The sequence below is a fragment of the Parus major genome, chromosome 3, assembly GCF_001522545.3.
Source record: "Parus major isolate Abel chromosome 3, Parus_major1.1, whole genome shotgun sequence".
Taxonomy (NCBI): domain Eukaryota; kingdom Metazoa; phylum Chordata; class Aves; order Passeriformes; family Paridae; genus Parus; species Parus major.
Genome location: NC_031770.1, coordinates 7,593,971 through 7,614,309, shown reverse-complemented (window position 1 = coordinate 7,614,309; position 20,339 = coordinate 7,593,971). Strand labels below are relative to the sequence as shown.

The following is a 20,339-nucleotide window of genomic DNA, read 5'->3' as shown; positions in this document are numbered from 1 at the left end:
GACTCACACTGGAGGTTTGTGGAGAACTGTCTCCTGTGGTGGCCCCACAGTGGCACAGGGGAACAACTCCTCTCCCTGAGCAATGGAAGAAACCACAGGTGATGAACTGACCATAACCCCATTCCCTCTGTCCCTGTGCCACTGGACTAGGAGCTGGGAAGGAGGGAGGGGTTTCTAAGGGTTCATTTTTCATAATCCTGCTCTGATTTTGCTAGTGTAATAAATTTAATTCATATCTCTAATTACAGCCTGTTTTGCCCATGATGTTTGATGAGTGATCAAACTTAGTCCAGTCCTTACCTCAACACATGAACCCTCCATTATGTTTTTCTCTCCCCTGTCCCACTGGGGAGTGACAGAGTGAATTGGCAGGCATCTGGCATCCAGCCAGCATCAGCCCATGACAGAATCAAATCCCATGGTTTGGTTTTGTTTTAGCTATGGTGGAACAGGAGAGGACTCCATTTCCCATCCTGCCTCTACCGTACTAACAAACAAGGCAATATGAAGTATCTCCATATTTCTGATTCTCTTTTCCAGGGCAATCACATACCACTGGTCCTCATTATTAAAAGCAAAGTTTGTTCTTACAGAAGCTGTATTTCCCCTTGCTCACAGGGAAGGCTCCCCTTGTTCCAAGACTGTGATGTGCACTTTAGGCAGCTGCACATTTTGATGTCACTGTGGATACCTTGTCTCCAGTCTCTCCAGCCAACACATGCTCCTCCATGTCTCACTCAGCTCCTGGGCTCCTCCAAACCCAGATCACTCAACCTTCTCTCTGACTCTGGGCTTTTGCTCTCTCTTCACATTTACACTGATGCCTGGTCCCATACTACTGTGGCTCCCCACAGCTTTCTGTGTCCATGGGTCATGGCAAGGGCTACTTTCCTGTCTGCAGCCCCTTAAATGAAGTCTTCCAGGGTCAAAAAAGCCAAATGGCTGAACTTTTGGTCTCAGACATTTTTGCTATAAACAGATAAAGGCACAAAAAAATGCAGTTTCACATGAAGAATGCTGGAGATGTTGCTGCTATGTCTTAGCTCACTAAGAATTCCAGCTTAAAGATGTAAAAGTGGTACAGGGAATCCCTCCCCACAATTCATTTGGCACCAAGGGTATATCAGCTAAAAGAACAGAAGCACACCTGGAAATCACAGAAATTTGCAACTGACAAAGAGGAGTCAAAGCAAACCTCTCCTGGAAGGTTCTCTATACCTTGGATAATGTAATTTAAATAACAAAACAGTCTCCATTTGAAGCAGTTCAGCTCACTGTGGAATTTGCCACCTTGATAGAAAGGATGCCTGACAGGACAGTATTGACAGCAAAAGCCAGGGTGCCTCATGCACCTGCACTTTTTTTCTTGAACAGTTCCACAGGACAGCACACTATGTGACAACACTACATTTACCTTCTTCATCCACTGCCAGAACTGCTTCAGGCATCAGTGATATGAATCTATTAAAAAATGTTAAAACCATTGTATTCAAGATGGTTCTTCAAAACAAAGATTAGTTCTCGCTGGATTTCTAGGAATTAAATAATGTTTCCTTCCCACCCCCTTGACTGCAGTGATGTTTATCACTTAGCTGCTGTAATGTTTTTAGAATAGCTCCAAATTATTTTGTTTCAATCATAAAAGTAAATTTCACACAACAAAGCATTTTTGAGCATTTTAAAAGACATGGAGATCATGGAAATGATGCAGTAACCTGTTTGCATAGTGCTGTGTCATCTATCTTAGACTTCTGAAAAACTGACATGGATCCTCAAGGGACTTACTTGATTAAAAAACATTAATTAATTGAGTTAACATCTGTGCTGTTTTTCAGCTAGTAACTAAAATTAGCTAGGCATTGTAACATCCTTAAAAGTGAAAAGTATACAGAAGAAGTGTAGCCCACTTTCTCACATTTGGGTAGGGCCAAGCAACTTTTTGAAACACCATTTACCATAACAGCTCCTGAGAGATTTTTATAGTCCTGTGGTTGAAGGTTTTTCTTCCTGGCTAGCCTGAAATCAGGAACATTTTATTCTTGGCTTCATGCATTAACATATTAACCATGACAGTGCTGACATTTGTTGCTAAGTAAAATTGATCATAAATGGTCTAGAAAGCTGCCATTACATTTAGAAATTACTTTTAGAGTTTGAAATTAAGTACTGTCAACACAACTCATGTTTCCATTTATACACAAAATGACAGGAATTTTTATGGCTTCACATAGAAAAGAAACTTCACATAGAAAGAAGAAGGGAGATAAAAATAATGATTTTAATTGCTCTCAAACTGTATTAAATAGAGCAACTGACCTATACAGGATCATAAGAGCTCAAGGACTATTCAACAGGACAGGCTAGATGAGAAAATGCCATGTTATATGTGAAAATGAAACACTGCTTCATCCCCCTTCCATTTTCCAGTGCAAACCACGAAGTCAGAATTCACCCAGGGTCATCCTTTTCCTCAAGTGGGAAATACTCTCAGTTATTTAAACACAGCTTTATTCCCTGAAATCAAAGGAGGGAGACAGTGGTATGCAGTACCAGGATAAGGTGGAGATTATCAGGAAAAATGAGATTTCACTGCATGTGACAGAAGCAAATTGAGAATATAGAAACTGCAAATAACAGATGACTACAAAAGGGAACATCTCTGAAGGAGATGGTAAATTCACTTAAGCTGTTCTTAACAGCAGTGCAGACACTTAGTCTAGAGGTATAAGTGCAAGAGCCAGTCTGGAATTAGTCCAGGAGTGCTCAGACATGTAATATCAGGCTGCAGTGAGAACTGGTGGTTTCATACAAATATCACAGGTATTTGGAAAACTTTTAGAGACTTACAGAAATATTTATTTTCAAAGAGCATATGGAATGACTCTGTACAGTGACTGTACCCAGCCACTACTTTCCAACATTCTGACTTAATTGTGTACTTTTTCTTTTAAATTTTCTCATGCATTTTCTCATAAATGACTTTACAAGACTGGGTGGTTCACAAACAGAAAAAACATCTCAGGACATTTGGTTTAGTACCTACAAATTTTACATTTTCCCCAGTTATTTACTCTCTGATCCCTGCTTAGTAAACAAAACAACGGAAGTCTCTGAATTTCTGTTCAAGGCAGGTTGGATGTCTCTGCCTCATAACCCCTCACCTATATCTGGTTTCCCTTTAGAGAAGGGGACAGAAAGAGGTGCCCTAGAGCTATCAGCATCTTGGGACACAGTAATGGGGCAGGCAGCACCTGGAACCTGTGTGGTTCCTTCACAAGGCTCTCAACTGCACAAGTGACCAGCCACGGGCATCCTAGCTCAACCTGGGCCTGGAATCACTTGAAATTTCTGCAGAAACAGGAAAATTAAGCTGGGAATTCATCAGTCCTTGCTTGCTCTGGTGTCACAACAACAATTATGATCTTATTTAACCTATTTTCCTCTTCTTCCTACTCAAGTGTTTCATTGTCATGGGTGTTGCAATAACACAAATCTGGCAATTGCATTCTGTCTGGAATAAAATTGTTTCCCTCTCTTCACAGTGCAGTGAATTGAAATCTTACTGAAGGATTAAAAAATTATCTATTTGCTGTCATGATACCATTCCTCAGGCCAACCTACCTTCTTTGGGCAGTAAATACATTTTTTGTGCTACCTGGTCCAACTTCAGCCCAGTATTAAGCTGGTGCAAAAACTCTGCATATAAGGAAAAATAATTTGTCAGTGTCAGCTCATAGCCTTCCACAAAAGGGGCCTTTTTCTCCTGTTTGAAAGGTTTATGCTTCTGGAAACTGAGCACACCATTTGTAGACTGCAATCAAGAGCCTCTAAAAGAACTACTCAAGTTAGACACTCCTCTAGTAACTGGTGTTTATACTATTCCCAGAGAAAAAGGGCATCTGTGGTGATTGCTGAGAAAGTGCTGCCATCCAGACCACAATTCAGGGCTGAATAACCCATGGGTAGCAGGATTCACAGAGTGGACAAACAGGAGATGTACCTCAGATGGCTTCTTCCCACATTACAGAGTGCACAGAGATGTCCTGGAGACTACGGCATCACTGAGTCTTAGTGGAGAGAGGATACACCTCAGAGAATGTATGACTAACAGTGAAATAAAAATAAAAGCTGAGGCTGTTTGGGAAGTGTGTGCATACAGAAGCCACCAAGTTTGAAACATGGGGGGGAAAAACCCATAATCATAGCCACAGATTTGATCATCACCCTGATCTCATAAAAAAATTGTCTGTGTCACAAAGAAAACATAACAGCTGCACATAATGATGAAACACTTACCCTGGAGTCCTTTTCCAGACGAAGCTTGTGTTGAAGGCTGCGTCTTCTCCTGGCTTTAGCAAGACCATTGTGATAAAAAAAGTATCCAGATTCTAAAAAAGGGAGCTGAGGAAGAGAGAGGGGAAAAAAAATAAAAATCATGAAGCTATTGGCTGTAAATAAGGATGACAAAAAAACTTTTACTTGTGAAGGGATTCAGGAATCTACAAGATTTGTGAGGAGTTATACCAAAGAGCCCAAATCACTCTTGAGAATGCCACTCCTAAGTTATTTCTGAAAAGTGCACCCAGCAGCATTAAAGTTGTTTGCTACAGGCTTACAGTGCATAACTTCACTTGTATACACTTGGTACTCTTTCCACCCTACATTTAAGGTCAACAGTGTCACTATTTCTGATGGGCACCCCAAATCACAAGAGGAAGCATTCCCTATTTCCTGAAAAAGACAGAATAAAAGAACAAAATTAATTACAAAATATTTGAATCGCCAGAGAGCATCCCTCACTAAGAGGGCTTTACATAAATGCTTTGCTAAGCTTCTGTAACATACCCAAACTGACACCATAGGATGGAAGGCAGGAAACAGAGAGATTTCCACTTTCAGAAACATAAGATACTTGGAATTTCTTCTGTGCACCCCAAAATGGAACATACAAAGCATATTAAGAAAACAGGCAGCTCAGTGTTCAGGTGGGAACAGTGTTCTGCACCTTTAATGTTCAAGACATTTAAGGAGCAAGCAAACACCTCTGGAAGGCTTCCCATTATTAAATGCATTTTTCTCCTCAGGACTGGCAGAGAGCAACTGGAAGGCTACTAGACAATTATCTTTTAAAAGGCTAAAAGACAATGTTAGGAGAAGAGCATCCCACTTCCAGCACCTGATTAGGAAGCTCCACCTCAAGCTCAAATGATTCCTTCTTTCCCATTTTGAATTTAATAGGGACATTCCAGTTGAACATTTAAATCTAAGCAAGTAACTGCACATTTTTAAACTAAGTTTGTTCTTGCAGAAGTTGAAAAAAATGGTTGGGAACATTAATGCTGTGAATATTTCAACTTCAAAGGTTCAACTACACTGCATGTAAAACACCTTTTTAAAAGAGAGATTCTAGAACAGCTATGACAGCCTGTTCCTCTACTTTTTATTATCTATACTTCATGACAACATAAACATCTTAGCAGGAGTTCAAGGTTCTTTACTGAAATAGCAAGGCTGATGTCTAGATAGAAACAATGTTAAGAAAACCTGAGCTGAATACAGGTAGAAGCATCATGCTGCCATAAAACAGATTCTGTTCCTGTATACAGATATATGCAGTGCACAAATATAAATTATTTTCCATGAAATTATGTCCAATTTCAGTCAATCTACCACTTCCACAAACATATTTTACTATACATGGGAAGCAGTGTAGAAATAGAACATAGCAAATTCTGAAAGCTTAAAATCTGGTCATTCCAAAAATGAGTATTCAAGTTTAGGTTTTCTTTTTCTTTAAAGTAACTTTTAATGTTAATTGAAACACTTATTATCACTGAAATGAAAGCATTTAATTTTCACATTGAAGTTCCATTCTGTTGGATACATAAACGTGAAGTAACTTTAAAAAAAAAAATAAAATTATTCTGTTCTGATAAAAAGACCTCTTTTAAAGTATTTATAAAAGGTTAAAGAGATTTCATCAAAATCATTATGGCTCCCTGGAGCTGATCTGCATGGCTGACTGGAGAGCTTTTCTGGGCGAATAATCAGGATATTTAACTTCAGCTTCATACACCTGTGAAAAATACAACAGTTGAGGTAGAAGGAGAAAGAAGGCTATGAAAGCTCACAGTAGAGGCCACAAAACTGCACTTTGTATATATCCTGAGTCAGAGCTCTAAAAGCTCAAATTCTGCCTGGGTTTAGGTAATTGTTTTAAAAAGCAGATTCACATTTAATCTTGTATCTGACATCTTTATCAACAGGGTGATCAGGTATTTACATAATCCAGAGTTTAGTAATAAACCTGGCTCTCCAGGAAAAGGAGATTGCATACATTGCATACATTACTCTATGCCTCAAAAACATGCAGGGGGGGAAAAAATCTAAATAGGCAGCTTAGTTACAGCTTGAAATCCATCCTGGTGTGCTATCCATTACCATCCTTTGCTGTCTGTGGCCCAATTAAACCTCAAATTCTCTCTGTGAAATCAGGCTTGCTTTTCTTCCTTTTATTTCAGTATCAACCATTGAAATCAAATCCAGTCAGATATTCATCTTGATGTTCTTCCATTAAGGATTAATCTAAGCAATTTTGAAGATGTCTGGAAATATATATCAGGTATTTGCTGTTTATTTTACATATAAGGTTAGTTTCTAGTACCTCTTAGCATGAAACAGCATTGTATACAGTAACCTCTTAAAGCTGGTGTATTCAAGTTTGACCATAAGAAATTACAGTTAATACAACAATGACCAGATTTATGGACAAGGTCACAAATAAGATTGACCAAGATTATTCCACTCTTTCCACGGTATTATCCCAGTAATCTTCGAGGAACTTGGATATTTTACGGTTCACGTGGTTTTTTCACACGGGATCAATTAAACCTAGAGGAGGACACCCAGGAAGGTAACTCAGTGAAGCAATACCTGAAAGATTATGTGATCCAGCACAGTGGGTTGTAAATATTTATTAGCAGAAACCAAGCAATTTACAGGAAGAACCCAAACTATGCAGTAAATCCTCGAAATCAATGAACATACATGTGGGAGAAATCAGACACCAGGGAAAGGGCCTAAAATGTCAAGCTTTGATGAGGATTTTGCACTGAGATTTGTGAATACCATGAAAAAAAAATGACTGGAACCTCCAATTCTGAGGGACTCCTGCTACCAGGCCAGTAACTTCTTGGCTGCAACCAAATGGAGAGCACAGGTAGCTCACAGCAGGATCTGCATCCCCACTATCAGCCACTCCAGGAAGGCTCTTTTGATTTGGAGCTACAGCAAAGGAGCAAATAGTGAAATGAACAGTGCAAATAATGGAGTGAAATGAAAACAGATCTGTTAAAGACTCCAAAATGTTATCAGCAGTATCTGCTCTGTAATGTTGAAGCGGTAAGGCTGGAATTTTTATGGACTAAAATTCCTATTCTGGCAGCAGCAGGCTCAGCATGTACCATGGAACAATAATGCACTCAGCCTGGTGGCTCAGGTGCTTTTTGCAAGACAAAAGCAAAGCTTCCTGCTCTCAAAAAAAATAGCAATTAAGATAACTAATTACTGGAAAGCATTTTAACATTCAAGTGAGGAGGATTATTTAGGATAAGAAATGGGCCTACTTACTGCCTTGATGTATAAATATTGTCCATTACAAGGCACGACTTTCAGAATCTCAGGAATTATAAGCACTTCATTACTCGCAATATTTGTATAAAAGTACTGGTGAAAAATACATACAAGCAAAGCCAGAATCACAAATACAAAACAGCAAGTAGAGCAAAACATTTTATATCCACTTGTCTCCTCCTTTTCTTCATATTTGCAGCCTCCTTGTGGTTTTTAGTAACACTTTCTGAAGCAAAGATGAAATGTGTTTAACCCTTTTCTTGAAGGATGTGGACCAGAAAATAACTTTTAAAAATTCAGTGATCAACTAAATTCAGGAAAGACTTTGAATGGAAGAGGCTTAACTGAAAACAAAATAGACTTGATGATCTTAGGGTCTTTTCCAACCTTAACAACCCATGATTCTATGAAAATGGCTAGGATGTACCATTTGGTATAGAAAGAAGCAGGAAAAGTTTCATATTACCCACAGTTTTAGCACCAGTTCAACTGAGATATCTTAGCTGCTTCTCAAGCTACTGCTGAACCACAGAAGTTGAAGTGTAATTATTACTGAAATAAAAATAAGTAAGTTAAATTTGTGGTTCTCCAACTTTCTGCATTCTCCTCCTTACAGTCTCTCCCCAGAAAGTAAAGGGAGTGACTCTGAGCTGCCCTAGATGCCACTGCTGGGAAGAAGGGCTGTAAACACTACAATTCTCCCCTGCCAGGCCCAGGCATTTCCCAGCATTGAAAGGGAGAAAAAGACAGTCCACTGCTGAGCCCTCAACTGCTCTGAGAAAGAAAAATCAGGTAATAAAGTAGTCTGTTCCTCAGAGACACCTGATCTAGGATGGGGCAGCACACACAGTTCCCTCAGAGCTGATGGCTCCCATCCCACCTTGTCTACCTGACAGAGAAAATCAAACCGCCCTTCTTTCTTGCCTTGAACAATATGCACAGTGACACCAGTTGCAGTTCTGCCCGTCACAAAGCAAAGGAAATCAATATCAACTGCAAAGCAGTGCAGAAGTTTAAACAAAAGCCACAGAAAGACTAAAATCAGACACTGTTCCTCATTCTAAAACTGCAGCAACTGAGACCACCTTGGGCAGAACTGACACTGAAAACAAGCATCAGCATCACCTGACCAGAAAAGCAAAGGTATTATGAAGCAGCAATAAATTCTTCAGAAAATACCAATATCAAATAAAGAAGCCAGTGGCATCAATACTTTATCTGGCTCTCAGGGAGAGGTCCAGCATTCACAGCCTGTCACTAGTTTTAAGAGGTAATATACAATGCAAAAATAAAGAACATTGGTTCCAAGGCTTATCTTTAATATAAATTTTACTGGCTCCTTATCTTTAACATCGTGTTTTACTGGCTCAGTACAGAGCTCTACATATATTATGGTGCCCACAAAAAGCTTAAGAACAACCTAGATTGCCCTTTCTTGTTTTAATGGGAACTATCTCTGCCCAGCCTTCCCATACTGCCTTTCACACTGTTTCACATAATGCAGAATCCCTACAGCACATGGCTGGCTTTTGTGCATCATTTCCAATTATTTCTCCCCAGTACTGTAATATTCTAAAACTAGTTTACTTTAATCTTTTGTTAAGTTTCCTCTTCCAAGTTACTAACTGGGACAACAGTTTTTGCAAAACTTTCTTTTGAGCAAAATCATTTATAAATACAAGCAAAGGGAAATTTATAGCAAGTTACTGTCTTTTCTGGTCACTAAAATCAGCATAAATGGATCTGTCAGTGAATGGGATTCACAGAAATCCCCCATTCAGCCAGGCTGACAAAGACCCTCCCCACAGCTCCTTGCCTGCCTTAGTATGGATATGTGGCCATGGATGTGAGAGTTCAAACAAACACTGGGGCTAAAGGAAAAGAAATATACCCATCCCCTGAATAATAATTTAATTTTTTTCTTTTTTAAGAAGTATGACACAAAACATCTCTCCCCACAAAGTCCAAGCACTGCTCAAGCATGACTCCTGACTTTCAAAAGGAACCATGAATTGGCACATGTGAGCTCTTTCGTCCCATTACTGCTCAGTAATTACACCATCAGAAAATATGACCTAAATCCAGTACAAATAAATGTATTTGGAGCCTTCACAGGCCCTACAGGCCTCACACCTTCAGTTACCATTGTAAGTGAAGCACAAAAGTACCTCGCAGCAGAAATTAGAAACCTTTTCATCCCAGTTTCACCAAATGCACTGAGGATGCTTATAAATATTCAATAAGAATTTTTAAACTCTTTAATTTTACCTCACCCCAATTAGCATTAGAAATCATTTTGCCTTTAAATACACAGATGGGAGCCAAGTCTGAAGTCAAAAGCACTCACTCACTTTAGGGACAAGGGCCATGTAAGAGAGGAGCCAGCTAGAAACACAGGCAGCCTCGGGCACGGAAATGACACAGAACAAAGCACAAACACGAAAGGATTAATTCAAACATTGGTAGAGAAATGTGAAATAGCACAGAGGACTAAAGCTGCACCAGAGATCACCCAACATGAAATCCAGTCTACTGTGTCCCCATGGCCCATGGCAAGGATTTGACATTTCCTCCTTTATGTGATATAATTACTGTGAAGGCTCAAAATAAGGATCTCAGGTGGAGCCAGGGTTCTGCACAAGCTCCAAACAGCCCTAAACGCTGGCACAGTCAGGCCCAGGTCTAAGTGCTATGATTCAGTCTTCCTGGCTCAGTTCTCACTGTACCTGTGTCTTTGCCACCTGCCTCCACTAAAGTCTAATCTGCTTCTCTTGGCCAATCTGGCAGGTGGAGGTGTTCTAGTCATAGCTTCAACACTCATAAAAGGTACATTTCATATTAAAACATCATCAGATCATCCTTGTGAAATCAATTCATCAACACAAAGTGAAACATTCTCTTACAAATTAATTCATAAATGCCTGACTTAGACATTTTCATGTGTTGTCTGTTTCGTATAAATATTCAACCAGCTCTTAAAGGAATCAGCGACAGGTGGTATAAGAAGGGACCAAGACTAAGTAGAGAGATATAAAAGTCAATTGTAATATTGTAAATAAATTGTGTATTTGTATTTATTATTTAACAAACAATATTTTAAACAAATATTGGAAATATTAACATGATAACAAGGCCACCTGTCACTGTTATTTAGAATAGTGTTTATCCTGTAAGAACACAGCAACCCTGCTTAAAAAGTTCTATTACGTCTTCTCAAGCCAGAGGAAGTAGTTTCCAATGGCTCCCGAGAGCTTTCCTCACCCCCACAGCAAAATATCTTTTCCTCTAGAAACAGTGTAAAGTCAAAAGTAATGTCCAAAGACTCTGTAGAATATATCCCTTTGGATTTTATTTTATCCAAAAGGATAAAACAAAGCCTTCTGCCTAGTCCCTCTTGCATGCAGCAAGAACAAGGTTAAACAGTCTCCTCAACAGCTGGACATGAGGTGTTTAATAAAAACCTGGAAGTAAATGAAAGAAACTGAACCAGCTGTGGATTGCTATCACACTTACATGTCCAGTATTTCCACATGGAATTCATCTGAATGCCCTGTACAATTCATGGCAAAAGAAAAAGAGGCCCTTTCAAGGCATGATTCACCTCACTTATCTGAGGTGGCCATGTTAAAATACAAGCTGAGCTGAGCCCCAGGAGCTCTTTCACTCTGCAGTCTGTAAGAGAAGCACTGCTGCTCAGGTAGATCAATTCTGATACTAAATGTCTGGTGTCAATTTCCCATCACTTTTGTTGTTACATTACCCCACCCAGTGCTTCCAAGCACTTACAAAACATTGCCCCATTGGTTTGGTTACAAGTTTGTGATATTTGGAATTTGATCTGCTATTGAATGAATCACACAGGTGTAAGGTTTTACTGTACCTGTATCACTGCTAAGCCTGTCACTGAAGAGCACCTGAAATGCAAGCACATAAAGCCAGACAAGTCATCAGTGACATTACTCTGGATTTACTGATAGTTTTATCAGTGAATTGGAGAAGCCATTTGACGCTTTAAAAATGGTTATTCTAGTTTATGGGAATGGATCTGGGAGTTTAGAGAGTTTTATCCATTACTCCCCAGTAACTGTAAACACCATTATCAATTCTACCAGATGTCCTGTTGAAAGCAGCATGCTTCCCAGATTTCAAGGAGAATGCTGCTGCTTATACAACCAGCCCTCAAATTGGATTGAGTTAATCCAGATTGTCATTACCTGGAGTAGGTGATTATTATTGTTTGGCTGAGAGGCTGAAGTGAAGGCTGAGCAATCATCATTATGCCCTCTTACATAAATATTGTGTGTGTTTGTGTGTGTGTGTGCAAGAAGAGCACCTCAGTCAAGCCCTGGGCACCAGAAGATATTCTGGAGTTCAGCACCAAAAAAATCACTGGGAGCATCTACCAATTGTGTTGTCATTTTTAGAAGCAACAATCAACCACTGGGAAAAGGAGACAACCTCTCCAATCATTCAGTTACACAACTCCATAACAACCACACAAACAACAGATAAACATCCACATCATTTAGAATAATTAAGTAAATATGATTTCACCAGAAGGGGAATCAATTACATTTTCTTGAAGCAGGTATGTGTAACACAAAATGATTTTTTACACAAATTGGGAGAATTTTACCATCCCATTAAAACAAAACAAATACCACCACCCCCTAAAAATAAAACAAGACAATAACAAAGGACCAAAAATAAAGAGAATAAACATATCCTCCCCCTCAAAACAAACAAAAATGAGAAAAGAAGACAAGTAGAAATCAGACTCCAGACATTCTTTAGAGACAGTTGGTCAGTACTTGACCCGGTTAATTAACCATAACCCATTTAGCCTGAGGCAGTCAGTGCTGTAAGAATAAAGGAGGGTAAAAGGATGGTAATCCAGAATCGGCTTTGCCAGTTCTACATTCTATTAACAGAGGTGAATAAAATTTTGGCTCTAAGTGCCTGTCTCCTGCTTGGAGCAATGGAGCTCCTCAGGGTATCCTGTCACTTTTTTGATGTTCTGCTGTGTTTTCAGAGCATCTCTCGAGATGCTAATACTCTGTAAAAGTTTTCACACCTCAAATAATCTTCTCTCCAAAATCATTCAACCCATGACCATTTCCTTTGCTATTTTCCTCTGCTCTTGCTTCACATGGTAGCAACTCAGCTCTAGGACAGAACCAGAACTAAATCTCCAAAGACATGAGTTTCAGTATCTTCTTATATTAGGAGAATCTTAAGCAATTAGAGCTGTAATATTCTTGTTTCAGTTGCCTCCTATGTAAAATGGCATACTCTTAGTTTAGTTATTTTATTTATTGATAGGATCAATTTAATTAATGTTTGCATAGCACTACAGACTGTGATATGAAACTCTTAACTGTAAAATGCCAAGTGCCACTGCAAACATATATTAATGGGTATATCTACACATGTAATATATCTGTGTGCAATCAGGCACCTCTTTAGCAACAAATATTTGTTAAATGTTGTAATATATTTAAGCAATATAAGATGGAATTCTCTTCTATCAGTACATCTTCCTTAGAGAAAACTCTTAAAAAATATTTTGCTTCACTTAGAGTCTGCAAATTTAAATGGCCACGGCATACTTCTGAGATAGATCAATATTGCTGACAGCTATTAGCACTGCTCACAAAAGGTCACTTTGCCTCACTCCTGATTTACAGCCCATCTCTCCTTTTAAGTGTGTAACCAAACAGGCTGACTGGCACACAGGAGCCTGCTGCCACTTCAGCTCCAGAAACACAGAAATAAAAGCCATGAGCTAAAGTTTGCTATTTAAAAAACAACATTAAGATGCAGTGTGCCCCAGGCACAAATTACCCATAGTTAAACCTCCCAGATGAAGAAGGGGCAAGACACTTCTAAACACTGAGATCCTGATTTTCAGTAGGGCACTTAAGGGTTATTTTTAAGTCTATGTTCACATAAAGTGGCTACATAAACGTGTGCACGTGCTCAGCGCATGCAGCATCTAAAAACACAGTGAGGAACTCAAGCTTGAATGAAGCAGAGCTTTAAGAGCAAGTCAGAGCAAAATCAGTTGGTTACTGACAAGAGCTACTCAAGAAGGCACAGAAGTTACTTTAATGCAAAGATGCTAGCTCTTACCGACACTTTAAGAAGATCTGACCTTTCTTGCAATTCAAATCCTTTACTCTTTCCTTTTTACTCCGTGCCTGTTTAATGCTAGGCTGCCAAGCAAAAGCTGATAGACAGAAAGTGCTTCACAGAGAGGTTTCTGTTATTACACCACGCTGAAAAAGTCTTCCAGCTGCCAGAGAAGCAGTCAGTTCCTTGAGAAAAACATGTGCTTTATAGGAGAGAAGCCGATGGGTAACAATTAGAAACAAAACTGTGACATTAAATGACAGAAGGGTCACACTGTTTCTTCTTTTTTTTTTTTTTTCTTTTTTAACATAAGGTAGTAGGCTTGTGAAAAGCAGGAGAAGGAAGCTTAAAGAAAAACATTTTCAGCAGAGCCAAGGAAAAGAGAACACTTTGGAACTGTCATTCTCCTTATTTTTGTAAAGTTTCTTGATTCTGCTAGGAGAAGTCACAAATGTTGATCCTCATTATTACAAGATCAGGTCAGAGGCAAATCCTTTACTCACACCACCACAACCTGGAGAGAGCTCCTGTTGGCTCTTGACACAACAGCATAATGGTCACTTCATAACAAGGAGCAACTGCTCTGAGTGGGGTCAAGAGCTCTGTGGTAGACAAAAGAAAAAGGATGACTTAAACCTAGCAATAATGATGAGAAAGGAAGGCAAACAGCAACACCACCTCTTACCCTTCCTCCCAGGACCTCCCTCACTCACCTGTCAGGCATCTGTGAAATAAGTCTTTTACTGCCAATTAATAAATGATGGAAGTTTATTGCTGGCAGAAATTGTTTTCAGTCCAGCATGTGCTTATATGTTATCCTGCTCCTGTGGCATTAGTCAAGCAGGGAAAATGTAGAGTTTTAATTAATCACTCAGCATTTCAGCCTTTAGAGCCTGAAAACCTGGTTTCTCTAGCAAGGTACAATATATTTAATATGAATAATATATGTTCAGTTAGAAGGGGAAAAAAGGGATTTTACAGAATCATACTGAGTGTTTTAATCTCTAACAAAAGAAAGAGAAAAAAAATCCACTTACTTTTCTGACATGGCTCTATTCTGAACTATATCTTCATTGTAGGAGAAATTGAATGGTTTTACCGTTAAGAGATGAAAAGTACATTTGTCTGTGAAATTTGGGGGTTTTAATGGCAATATAAAAATCAAAAGATGGAAATGCTGTAAAGATGATGATGTAATCCAGGACCATCATTCCATCAATGTTAGCAGCCAATTCTCCCAAATCTTCAAATGTGTTCCAGTTCTGATTTTTGCTACTTCACCCAAATTCTGAACTGACAGTTTCACTTACAGCTGGCTCAAAATAATAGCTAAATTCAATTGAAACACAGTTCTAAAATTAATCAATACAGGGAAGTATGAAGTCCCCTTGGGACTGATGGGAATCCAACAGTCATGGTTATAGCTAATTCACCATATCTTGGCTCCAGCTAAAAGCCTTAAAAAGAAGCTTTTGCTGCACTTGGTGTTGCACAGTGGGTAACAGAGACAGTACTCACCCACAGAGTAGATTTCAGAATCACATTCCTCCATTTCACTGGCTTTTCATAAAGAATGAATAGGTAGAAAGAAGGATCCTCTGTCATCAGGAAAGGAGAGGCTGTATTAAACCTCTTTTACTACCCATATAAGGAGAATATTTACCTCTTTGGTTCTAGTTTGGTATACAACAATCATCTGAAACAGAAAATTTCTCTACTTAATAATAATAGTTAAATATATATTTTTTGCTGGGTTTCGGGTTTTCACAGATTTGTTCTTTGGAGAAAGTTGCTCTGACATATTACCATTTAATTCATCTGGTAAGCAAATAATCTAGTTCAGTCATGAGTATTTGGGACACATTTGCCAACAGGTTTGATATAAACACTGAGGTCACTATTTCCATTTGCATTCTGTGGACAAAGTAGTTAAGAATGTAACATTTCCACAGAAGTTTTGTTTGAGAAGGTAAGTAATACAGGACAACATCCCAGTTCACTCCTTGTGAAAGAGCTATCACTACTCTATTTATTTATTTATAATCACAGTGTATAAATGGAGAGAGTGGCCAAGCTCATTATTTCTTTTTTAAGTCCTTGCTGAACACAGCCAGTGCAGCTGAGTTACATTGCTGGGCTACTGTCATAAATCTGTGACCAAACTGTATTTCACACCGCATGATAAACGGTGTGTCACAGCCACACAGACCTTCACACAGTACACAGCGAATTCAGCTCTCTCTGGGACGGTGCTTTCTGTCACAAAACACAGCCTGAGCCTGCTGAGCTGAAATTAAATCTTCATTTCAGTAGCATAGGGTTTGCTTTTCCAATGAACTTACGAGAGTTAAATGCAGAGCTCGCCTTGATTTGCAAGAGCAACACACTAGACTTTGACAAATACTTGAGCAGTTCAGCTTCCTCCCGCCAGAGGCATGGATGGATGGAAGTGCTGGGCTGCTCACTGCAATATTTATAGCCACCATGCAGCAGCATCCTGTAGAGACCTGACCCATTTAATTATCAGAAAAAGTTGAAAGAAAAAAAAAAGAAAAAAAAAGAAAAGAACGGGGGTCTGATGACTGCGATAACATTGCAGGACAGAGGTAAATTTTACATCTATTTACAGCACTGAATTTGATATTACTGCTCACACAGAAACTACCCACCTACTCTGTGGACTGGAACTGCACAAAAGGGTTTCCCAGCTATAATATTTTAATAAGAACTGGCAGACTTTATCATTCATTTTAACAATTTGGCATGATTTCCAGCTCACAGAATTTTCCACGAGCATGGACATTTCTCAGAATTTACTAATGGAAACTACCCACCAGATAAATTCTACCTACGTTTTGGCAACTCCTTTATAACTGCTTTATTACAAGCATTTGAAACTTGAGTTGCATGTATCAATTTTTATTGAACAATTCCATAGATGGATGAGGTTAAGAGTCACATGCAAACTTCTGTTTAGCTACACTAAGCAGTAACTATTACCAGCATAACTATTCCAGGTAGTCTAGAAGCTCTTATGTTGTTGTTGCTTTTGTTTGGTTTTGTTTGTTTGCTTTTTTGAAATCAACATGGCCTTACCGTTAAAAGCTCCAGCAGAAATTCAATTTCTACTAATATTGTTCCGACTTGGAATGAGTTAAACATGTCAGTACTACTACACTGATAGTAACAGCACTGCCACTGGGTTTGTCTCTCCACTTTAACCACATCAGTATAGTTACAGCAGTAAAAGTCTTCCTAAGAGTTGGTTGGGTCTTGTATCTCATCACCTGTCGTGTTTTGTGAAGACAGAAGGCTATCTTTCACCTTCACAAAACAGTTGGATTTTCAAAAAGATAACACAAAATCAAACACCTTTGTCCTTTTCTGAAGGAGCCAAGCAGCAGTGTCAGTCTCTGGGACCAATTGCCTGCTAACAAACAAATGCCACAGGATCTCACAAGGAAGCATTTCCATCTGGGAGTGAATTGATAATTCCTTTTGGTCTAGGACTTCAATCTGGATTTGAACTCCCCAACTACAAACAAACTGCCCTCCCTCATTTGCAGCACCCTAAACCATCTGGGCCTGGTTAGGCATGACAGTGGGATCTGTCCATCTGGCATGATGCAAAAACCCAAGCCTTCAAAGCAGGGGACTCTTGCAATAAGCAGCTATCCTTTAGCTGCACAGCTCTGCAGAGGAAGGTCAGGGACAGATTCAACTCTGGCTAAGTTAAGAGCTACAGATGTCCACATTCCCTGTCAATAATGGCCTCAGACTGCTTTCAGCATCTGGAAAGCCTACCTAGAGGAAGGAGAGCTTTAAGTAGGATCACAGACAGAGCTACAGCATATGGGATCCCAAAGGTCAAACACACAGAGGCAATTCATCCATCTGTATGTTGCAGAGCCCAGGAATAGTCCAAAAGAGTCATCTTCAAGAAAGCTCTCTGGGCAGAAGGAAGGAGAGCCCAGACTGACAGGCACTGTGGGCTAGCTGACAGGAGATAGGCTAGTACACAGCACATTCAGTCCTGGTATGCTGGGACCATCCACTTCTTAGATGTTTTCTCCTTGACACTGGCAAAACAAAATATAATGTAAATGAAAACCAATAACTTCCCATTCCCCATTGGGCTGCAGCATCAGGTGCAAAATAAACAGGTGAAAAAAGAACTGCACTTGTGATGTTGTTTCTAGGTGTCTACCACACATTCTATATCACAAATGGGTCCAAACAACATGGAATAAATAAAATTATAAATGCAGGCAGCTTCATAAACAGTCAAAATCCCATACCTCTCTGTTTACTGAGCTGTAGTTCAGGAAGAAAACCAAAAAATCTGTAAAGGTAAGGTTTAATCTGCATGTTTTGCCAAGAAACAACTACACCACATACTCAAAACAGTAATGAAGTAATTATAGTGGGGATCTACAGTAGGGGAGACTGACCTTTTGGTTTTACACTCAAACAAGTGTAAAATATGACAAGGTGATTATTTTATAGCTCAAAAAGAGCACTCGCCACCAGCCAACAGTCTGAGTCTCTGATAGAGAAAGAGCTGGCTTGGGGATGTGCTTGAGCCTGTGATTTACAAATCTTCTTGTTAATTTACAGCTTTCATTTGCATAATTGATTACATTTAAGTAACAGGGATTTTTTGTTTGCTCTAAGTTAGCTAGTGTTTTCTCCTGGAGCCGCTTATGCATCCAAGGCAGAACACAAATTTATATATCTATAATTAATAAATAAATAAATAGCAAGGCAAACACCTATTTTCCAGATTTAGAGGTTGATCTGCACGGGGAGAGGGGGGCATTTTGAGGTTTTAGTATGTGCATCCTGGGATGAAATGTTCAGGATCCCTGACAGAAATCCCAGCAAAGCAATCTCAAGGCTGCAAACTCATTATTCTTCCTCTTGGTCTGCCTTCTACACCACATCAACTCCCACCTCATAGGCTTCCTGCCCAAATGCAGGGAAATGGGTTGCTGCAGTAAGAAATATAGCTTCTTTATCTGCTAAGATTTGCTTCTGATAAGTCTGTATTTATGTAATGTGAAGGAAAAAAAAAAAAAAACAACCAAGAAAACCTGAATGCTCACAGTGTTTCATCAAAAAATTACTGGTTGGTTCCACAAAGCCTGGTCCTCAACCAGCAGCCTCCTGAGCAAAAAACAGGATGCAAAGAAGACACAGCTGTGAGAGGTAGACTGAGTTTTGCAAAATTTAGAGGGTTAAGGGATCAGGTGATACATCAAGGAAAACATAGACCAGCTTTAGGCAACCTAAACATAAAATTCTCCATGTTTTCAAATCTATGGTTCTTATTTTACAATACAAGGCCATTGAATGCTAATTGTTTAAAACCCTTCACCTCAATGCCACTAGAAGCAGAATATTTAGCCTTTTAGGTATGGTGGCATTTTGTAGATTGTCTCAGTCTTGCTGTTGTTGATGAAATGGAAAGAGATGCCTAAACTCTGATCTACAAATAGAAGACCTTTCTAAATGCATCTTCCAACTCTCCTTGTTAGGAATTAATTGAGAATTGCAAGGCAAGGTCAGAAAGCAGCTTTTTTCAGTCTGCATTAAGAAATGTATTCTGGTGACAGCCATGCCAGGAGGCAAATAAATCAAATGGGGAAAAAAAACCCTAATTGAAACCAAAAACTTGCTCTTTTTGCAGTTCTTACAATATTAGGGGGGCATTCTCACAACTCCTGAATGCTCAAAGATGGTAAGACCAACCATTTTAAGAAAAAAGTATGTTTTATCACAACATCTGTTTAACCAGAAATACATAGAATCAATTTTAGCAGGAAAAAATAGATTGAAAAATTGCAAATATTAAAAATAAAAATCAAAGAGCACAACCAGCAGTACAAAGATCTATCTAGGATTCATTCAGGGAAGATTAAAGAAAAACTGACTACTGTTTTTGACACATTAGGATCCTAGACCTAAACAAAAGCACCTGTTTATGTAAGCAAGCACCGAGCCCTTCTTAATCAATTCATCAAGCACTGAATTTAAAGCACACATTTAGCCTACCTGATGTCTTGTAGTGGTTTCAGAATGATAGTAGGAAGCATAGCCAAAGAATCAATTAGAAATCGCATCATGCAGTCCATAATATTAATCTTAAAGTCAATGTTTTGTCATGCATTTCTACAGAAATCTGCTGTTAAGTAAACGCAGTATGCACTTGCTCAGAGATTGCTTGTTATTGGGGAAGAAAACATGTGCACTCAAAATACATAATTTAAAAAACAGCTCCCATAAAGTCACTTTAAAAGAGATCTGTGATACCCTAACAGGCATAAAGAAATCTTTCTCATACACATCTTAAATTCACACACAATTAAAAAAGAGAAATCTGCTCTTGTGTTCCTACTGGGAAAGTCCCTGCACTGAAATAAAGGTGATTATTTGCAGACCATGGCTGTTCTCCAATACGGGCAAAGTTAACTGGATTTGTTTTAAGTAAATAACTCAATATATCATCCAAACAGCATGTGTCATTGAAGCACCTAAAAGATCACTTCTCTTTGTAATGTAATTTGGGGGGGGGG

At 39.0% G+C, this 20,339-nt stretch overlaps 1 protein-coding gene across 1 annotated transcript in view; it reads right to left on the bottom strand.

The window, feature by feature from the left end:
* The window catches only part of PCSK2 (proprotein convertase subtilisin/kexin type 2), a 99,527-nt gene that overhangs the window by 76,556 nt on the left and 2,632 nt on the right, over positions 1 to 20,339 (bottom strand). Inside the window, exon 2 of the mRNA XM_015623003.3 lies at positions 4,297 to 4,401. Within this exon, the coding sequence (XP_015478489.1) occupies positions 4,297 to 4,401 (105 nt within the window). The remainder of the gene's footprint in view (positions 1 to 4,296; positions 4,402 to 20,339) is intronic.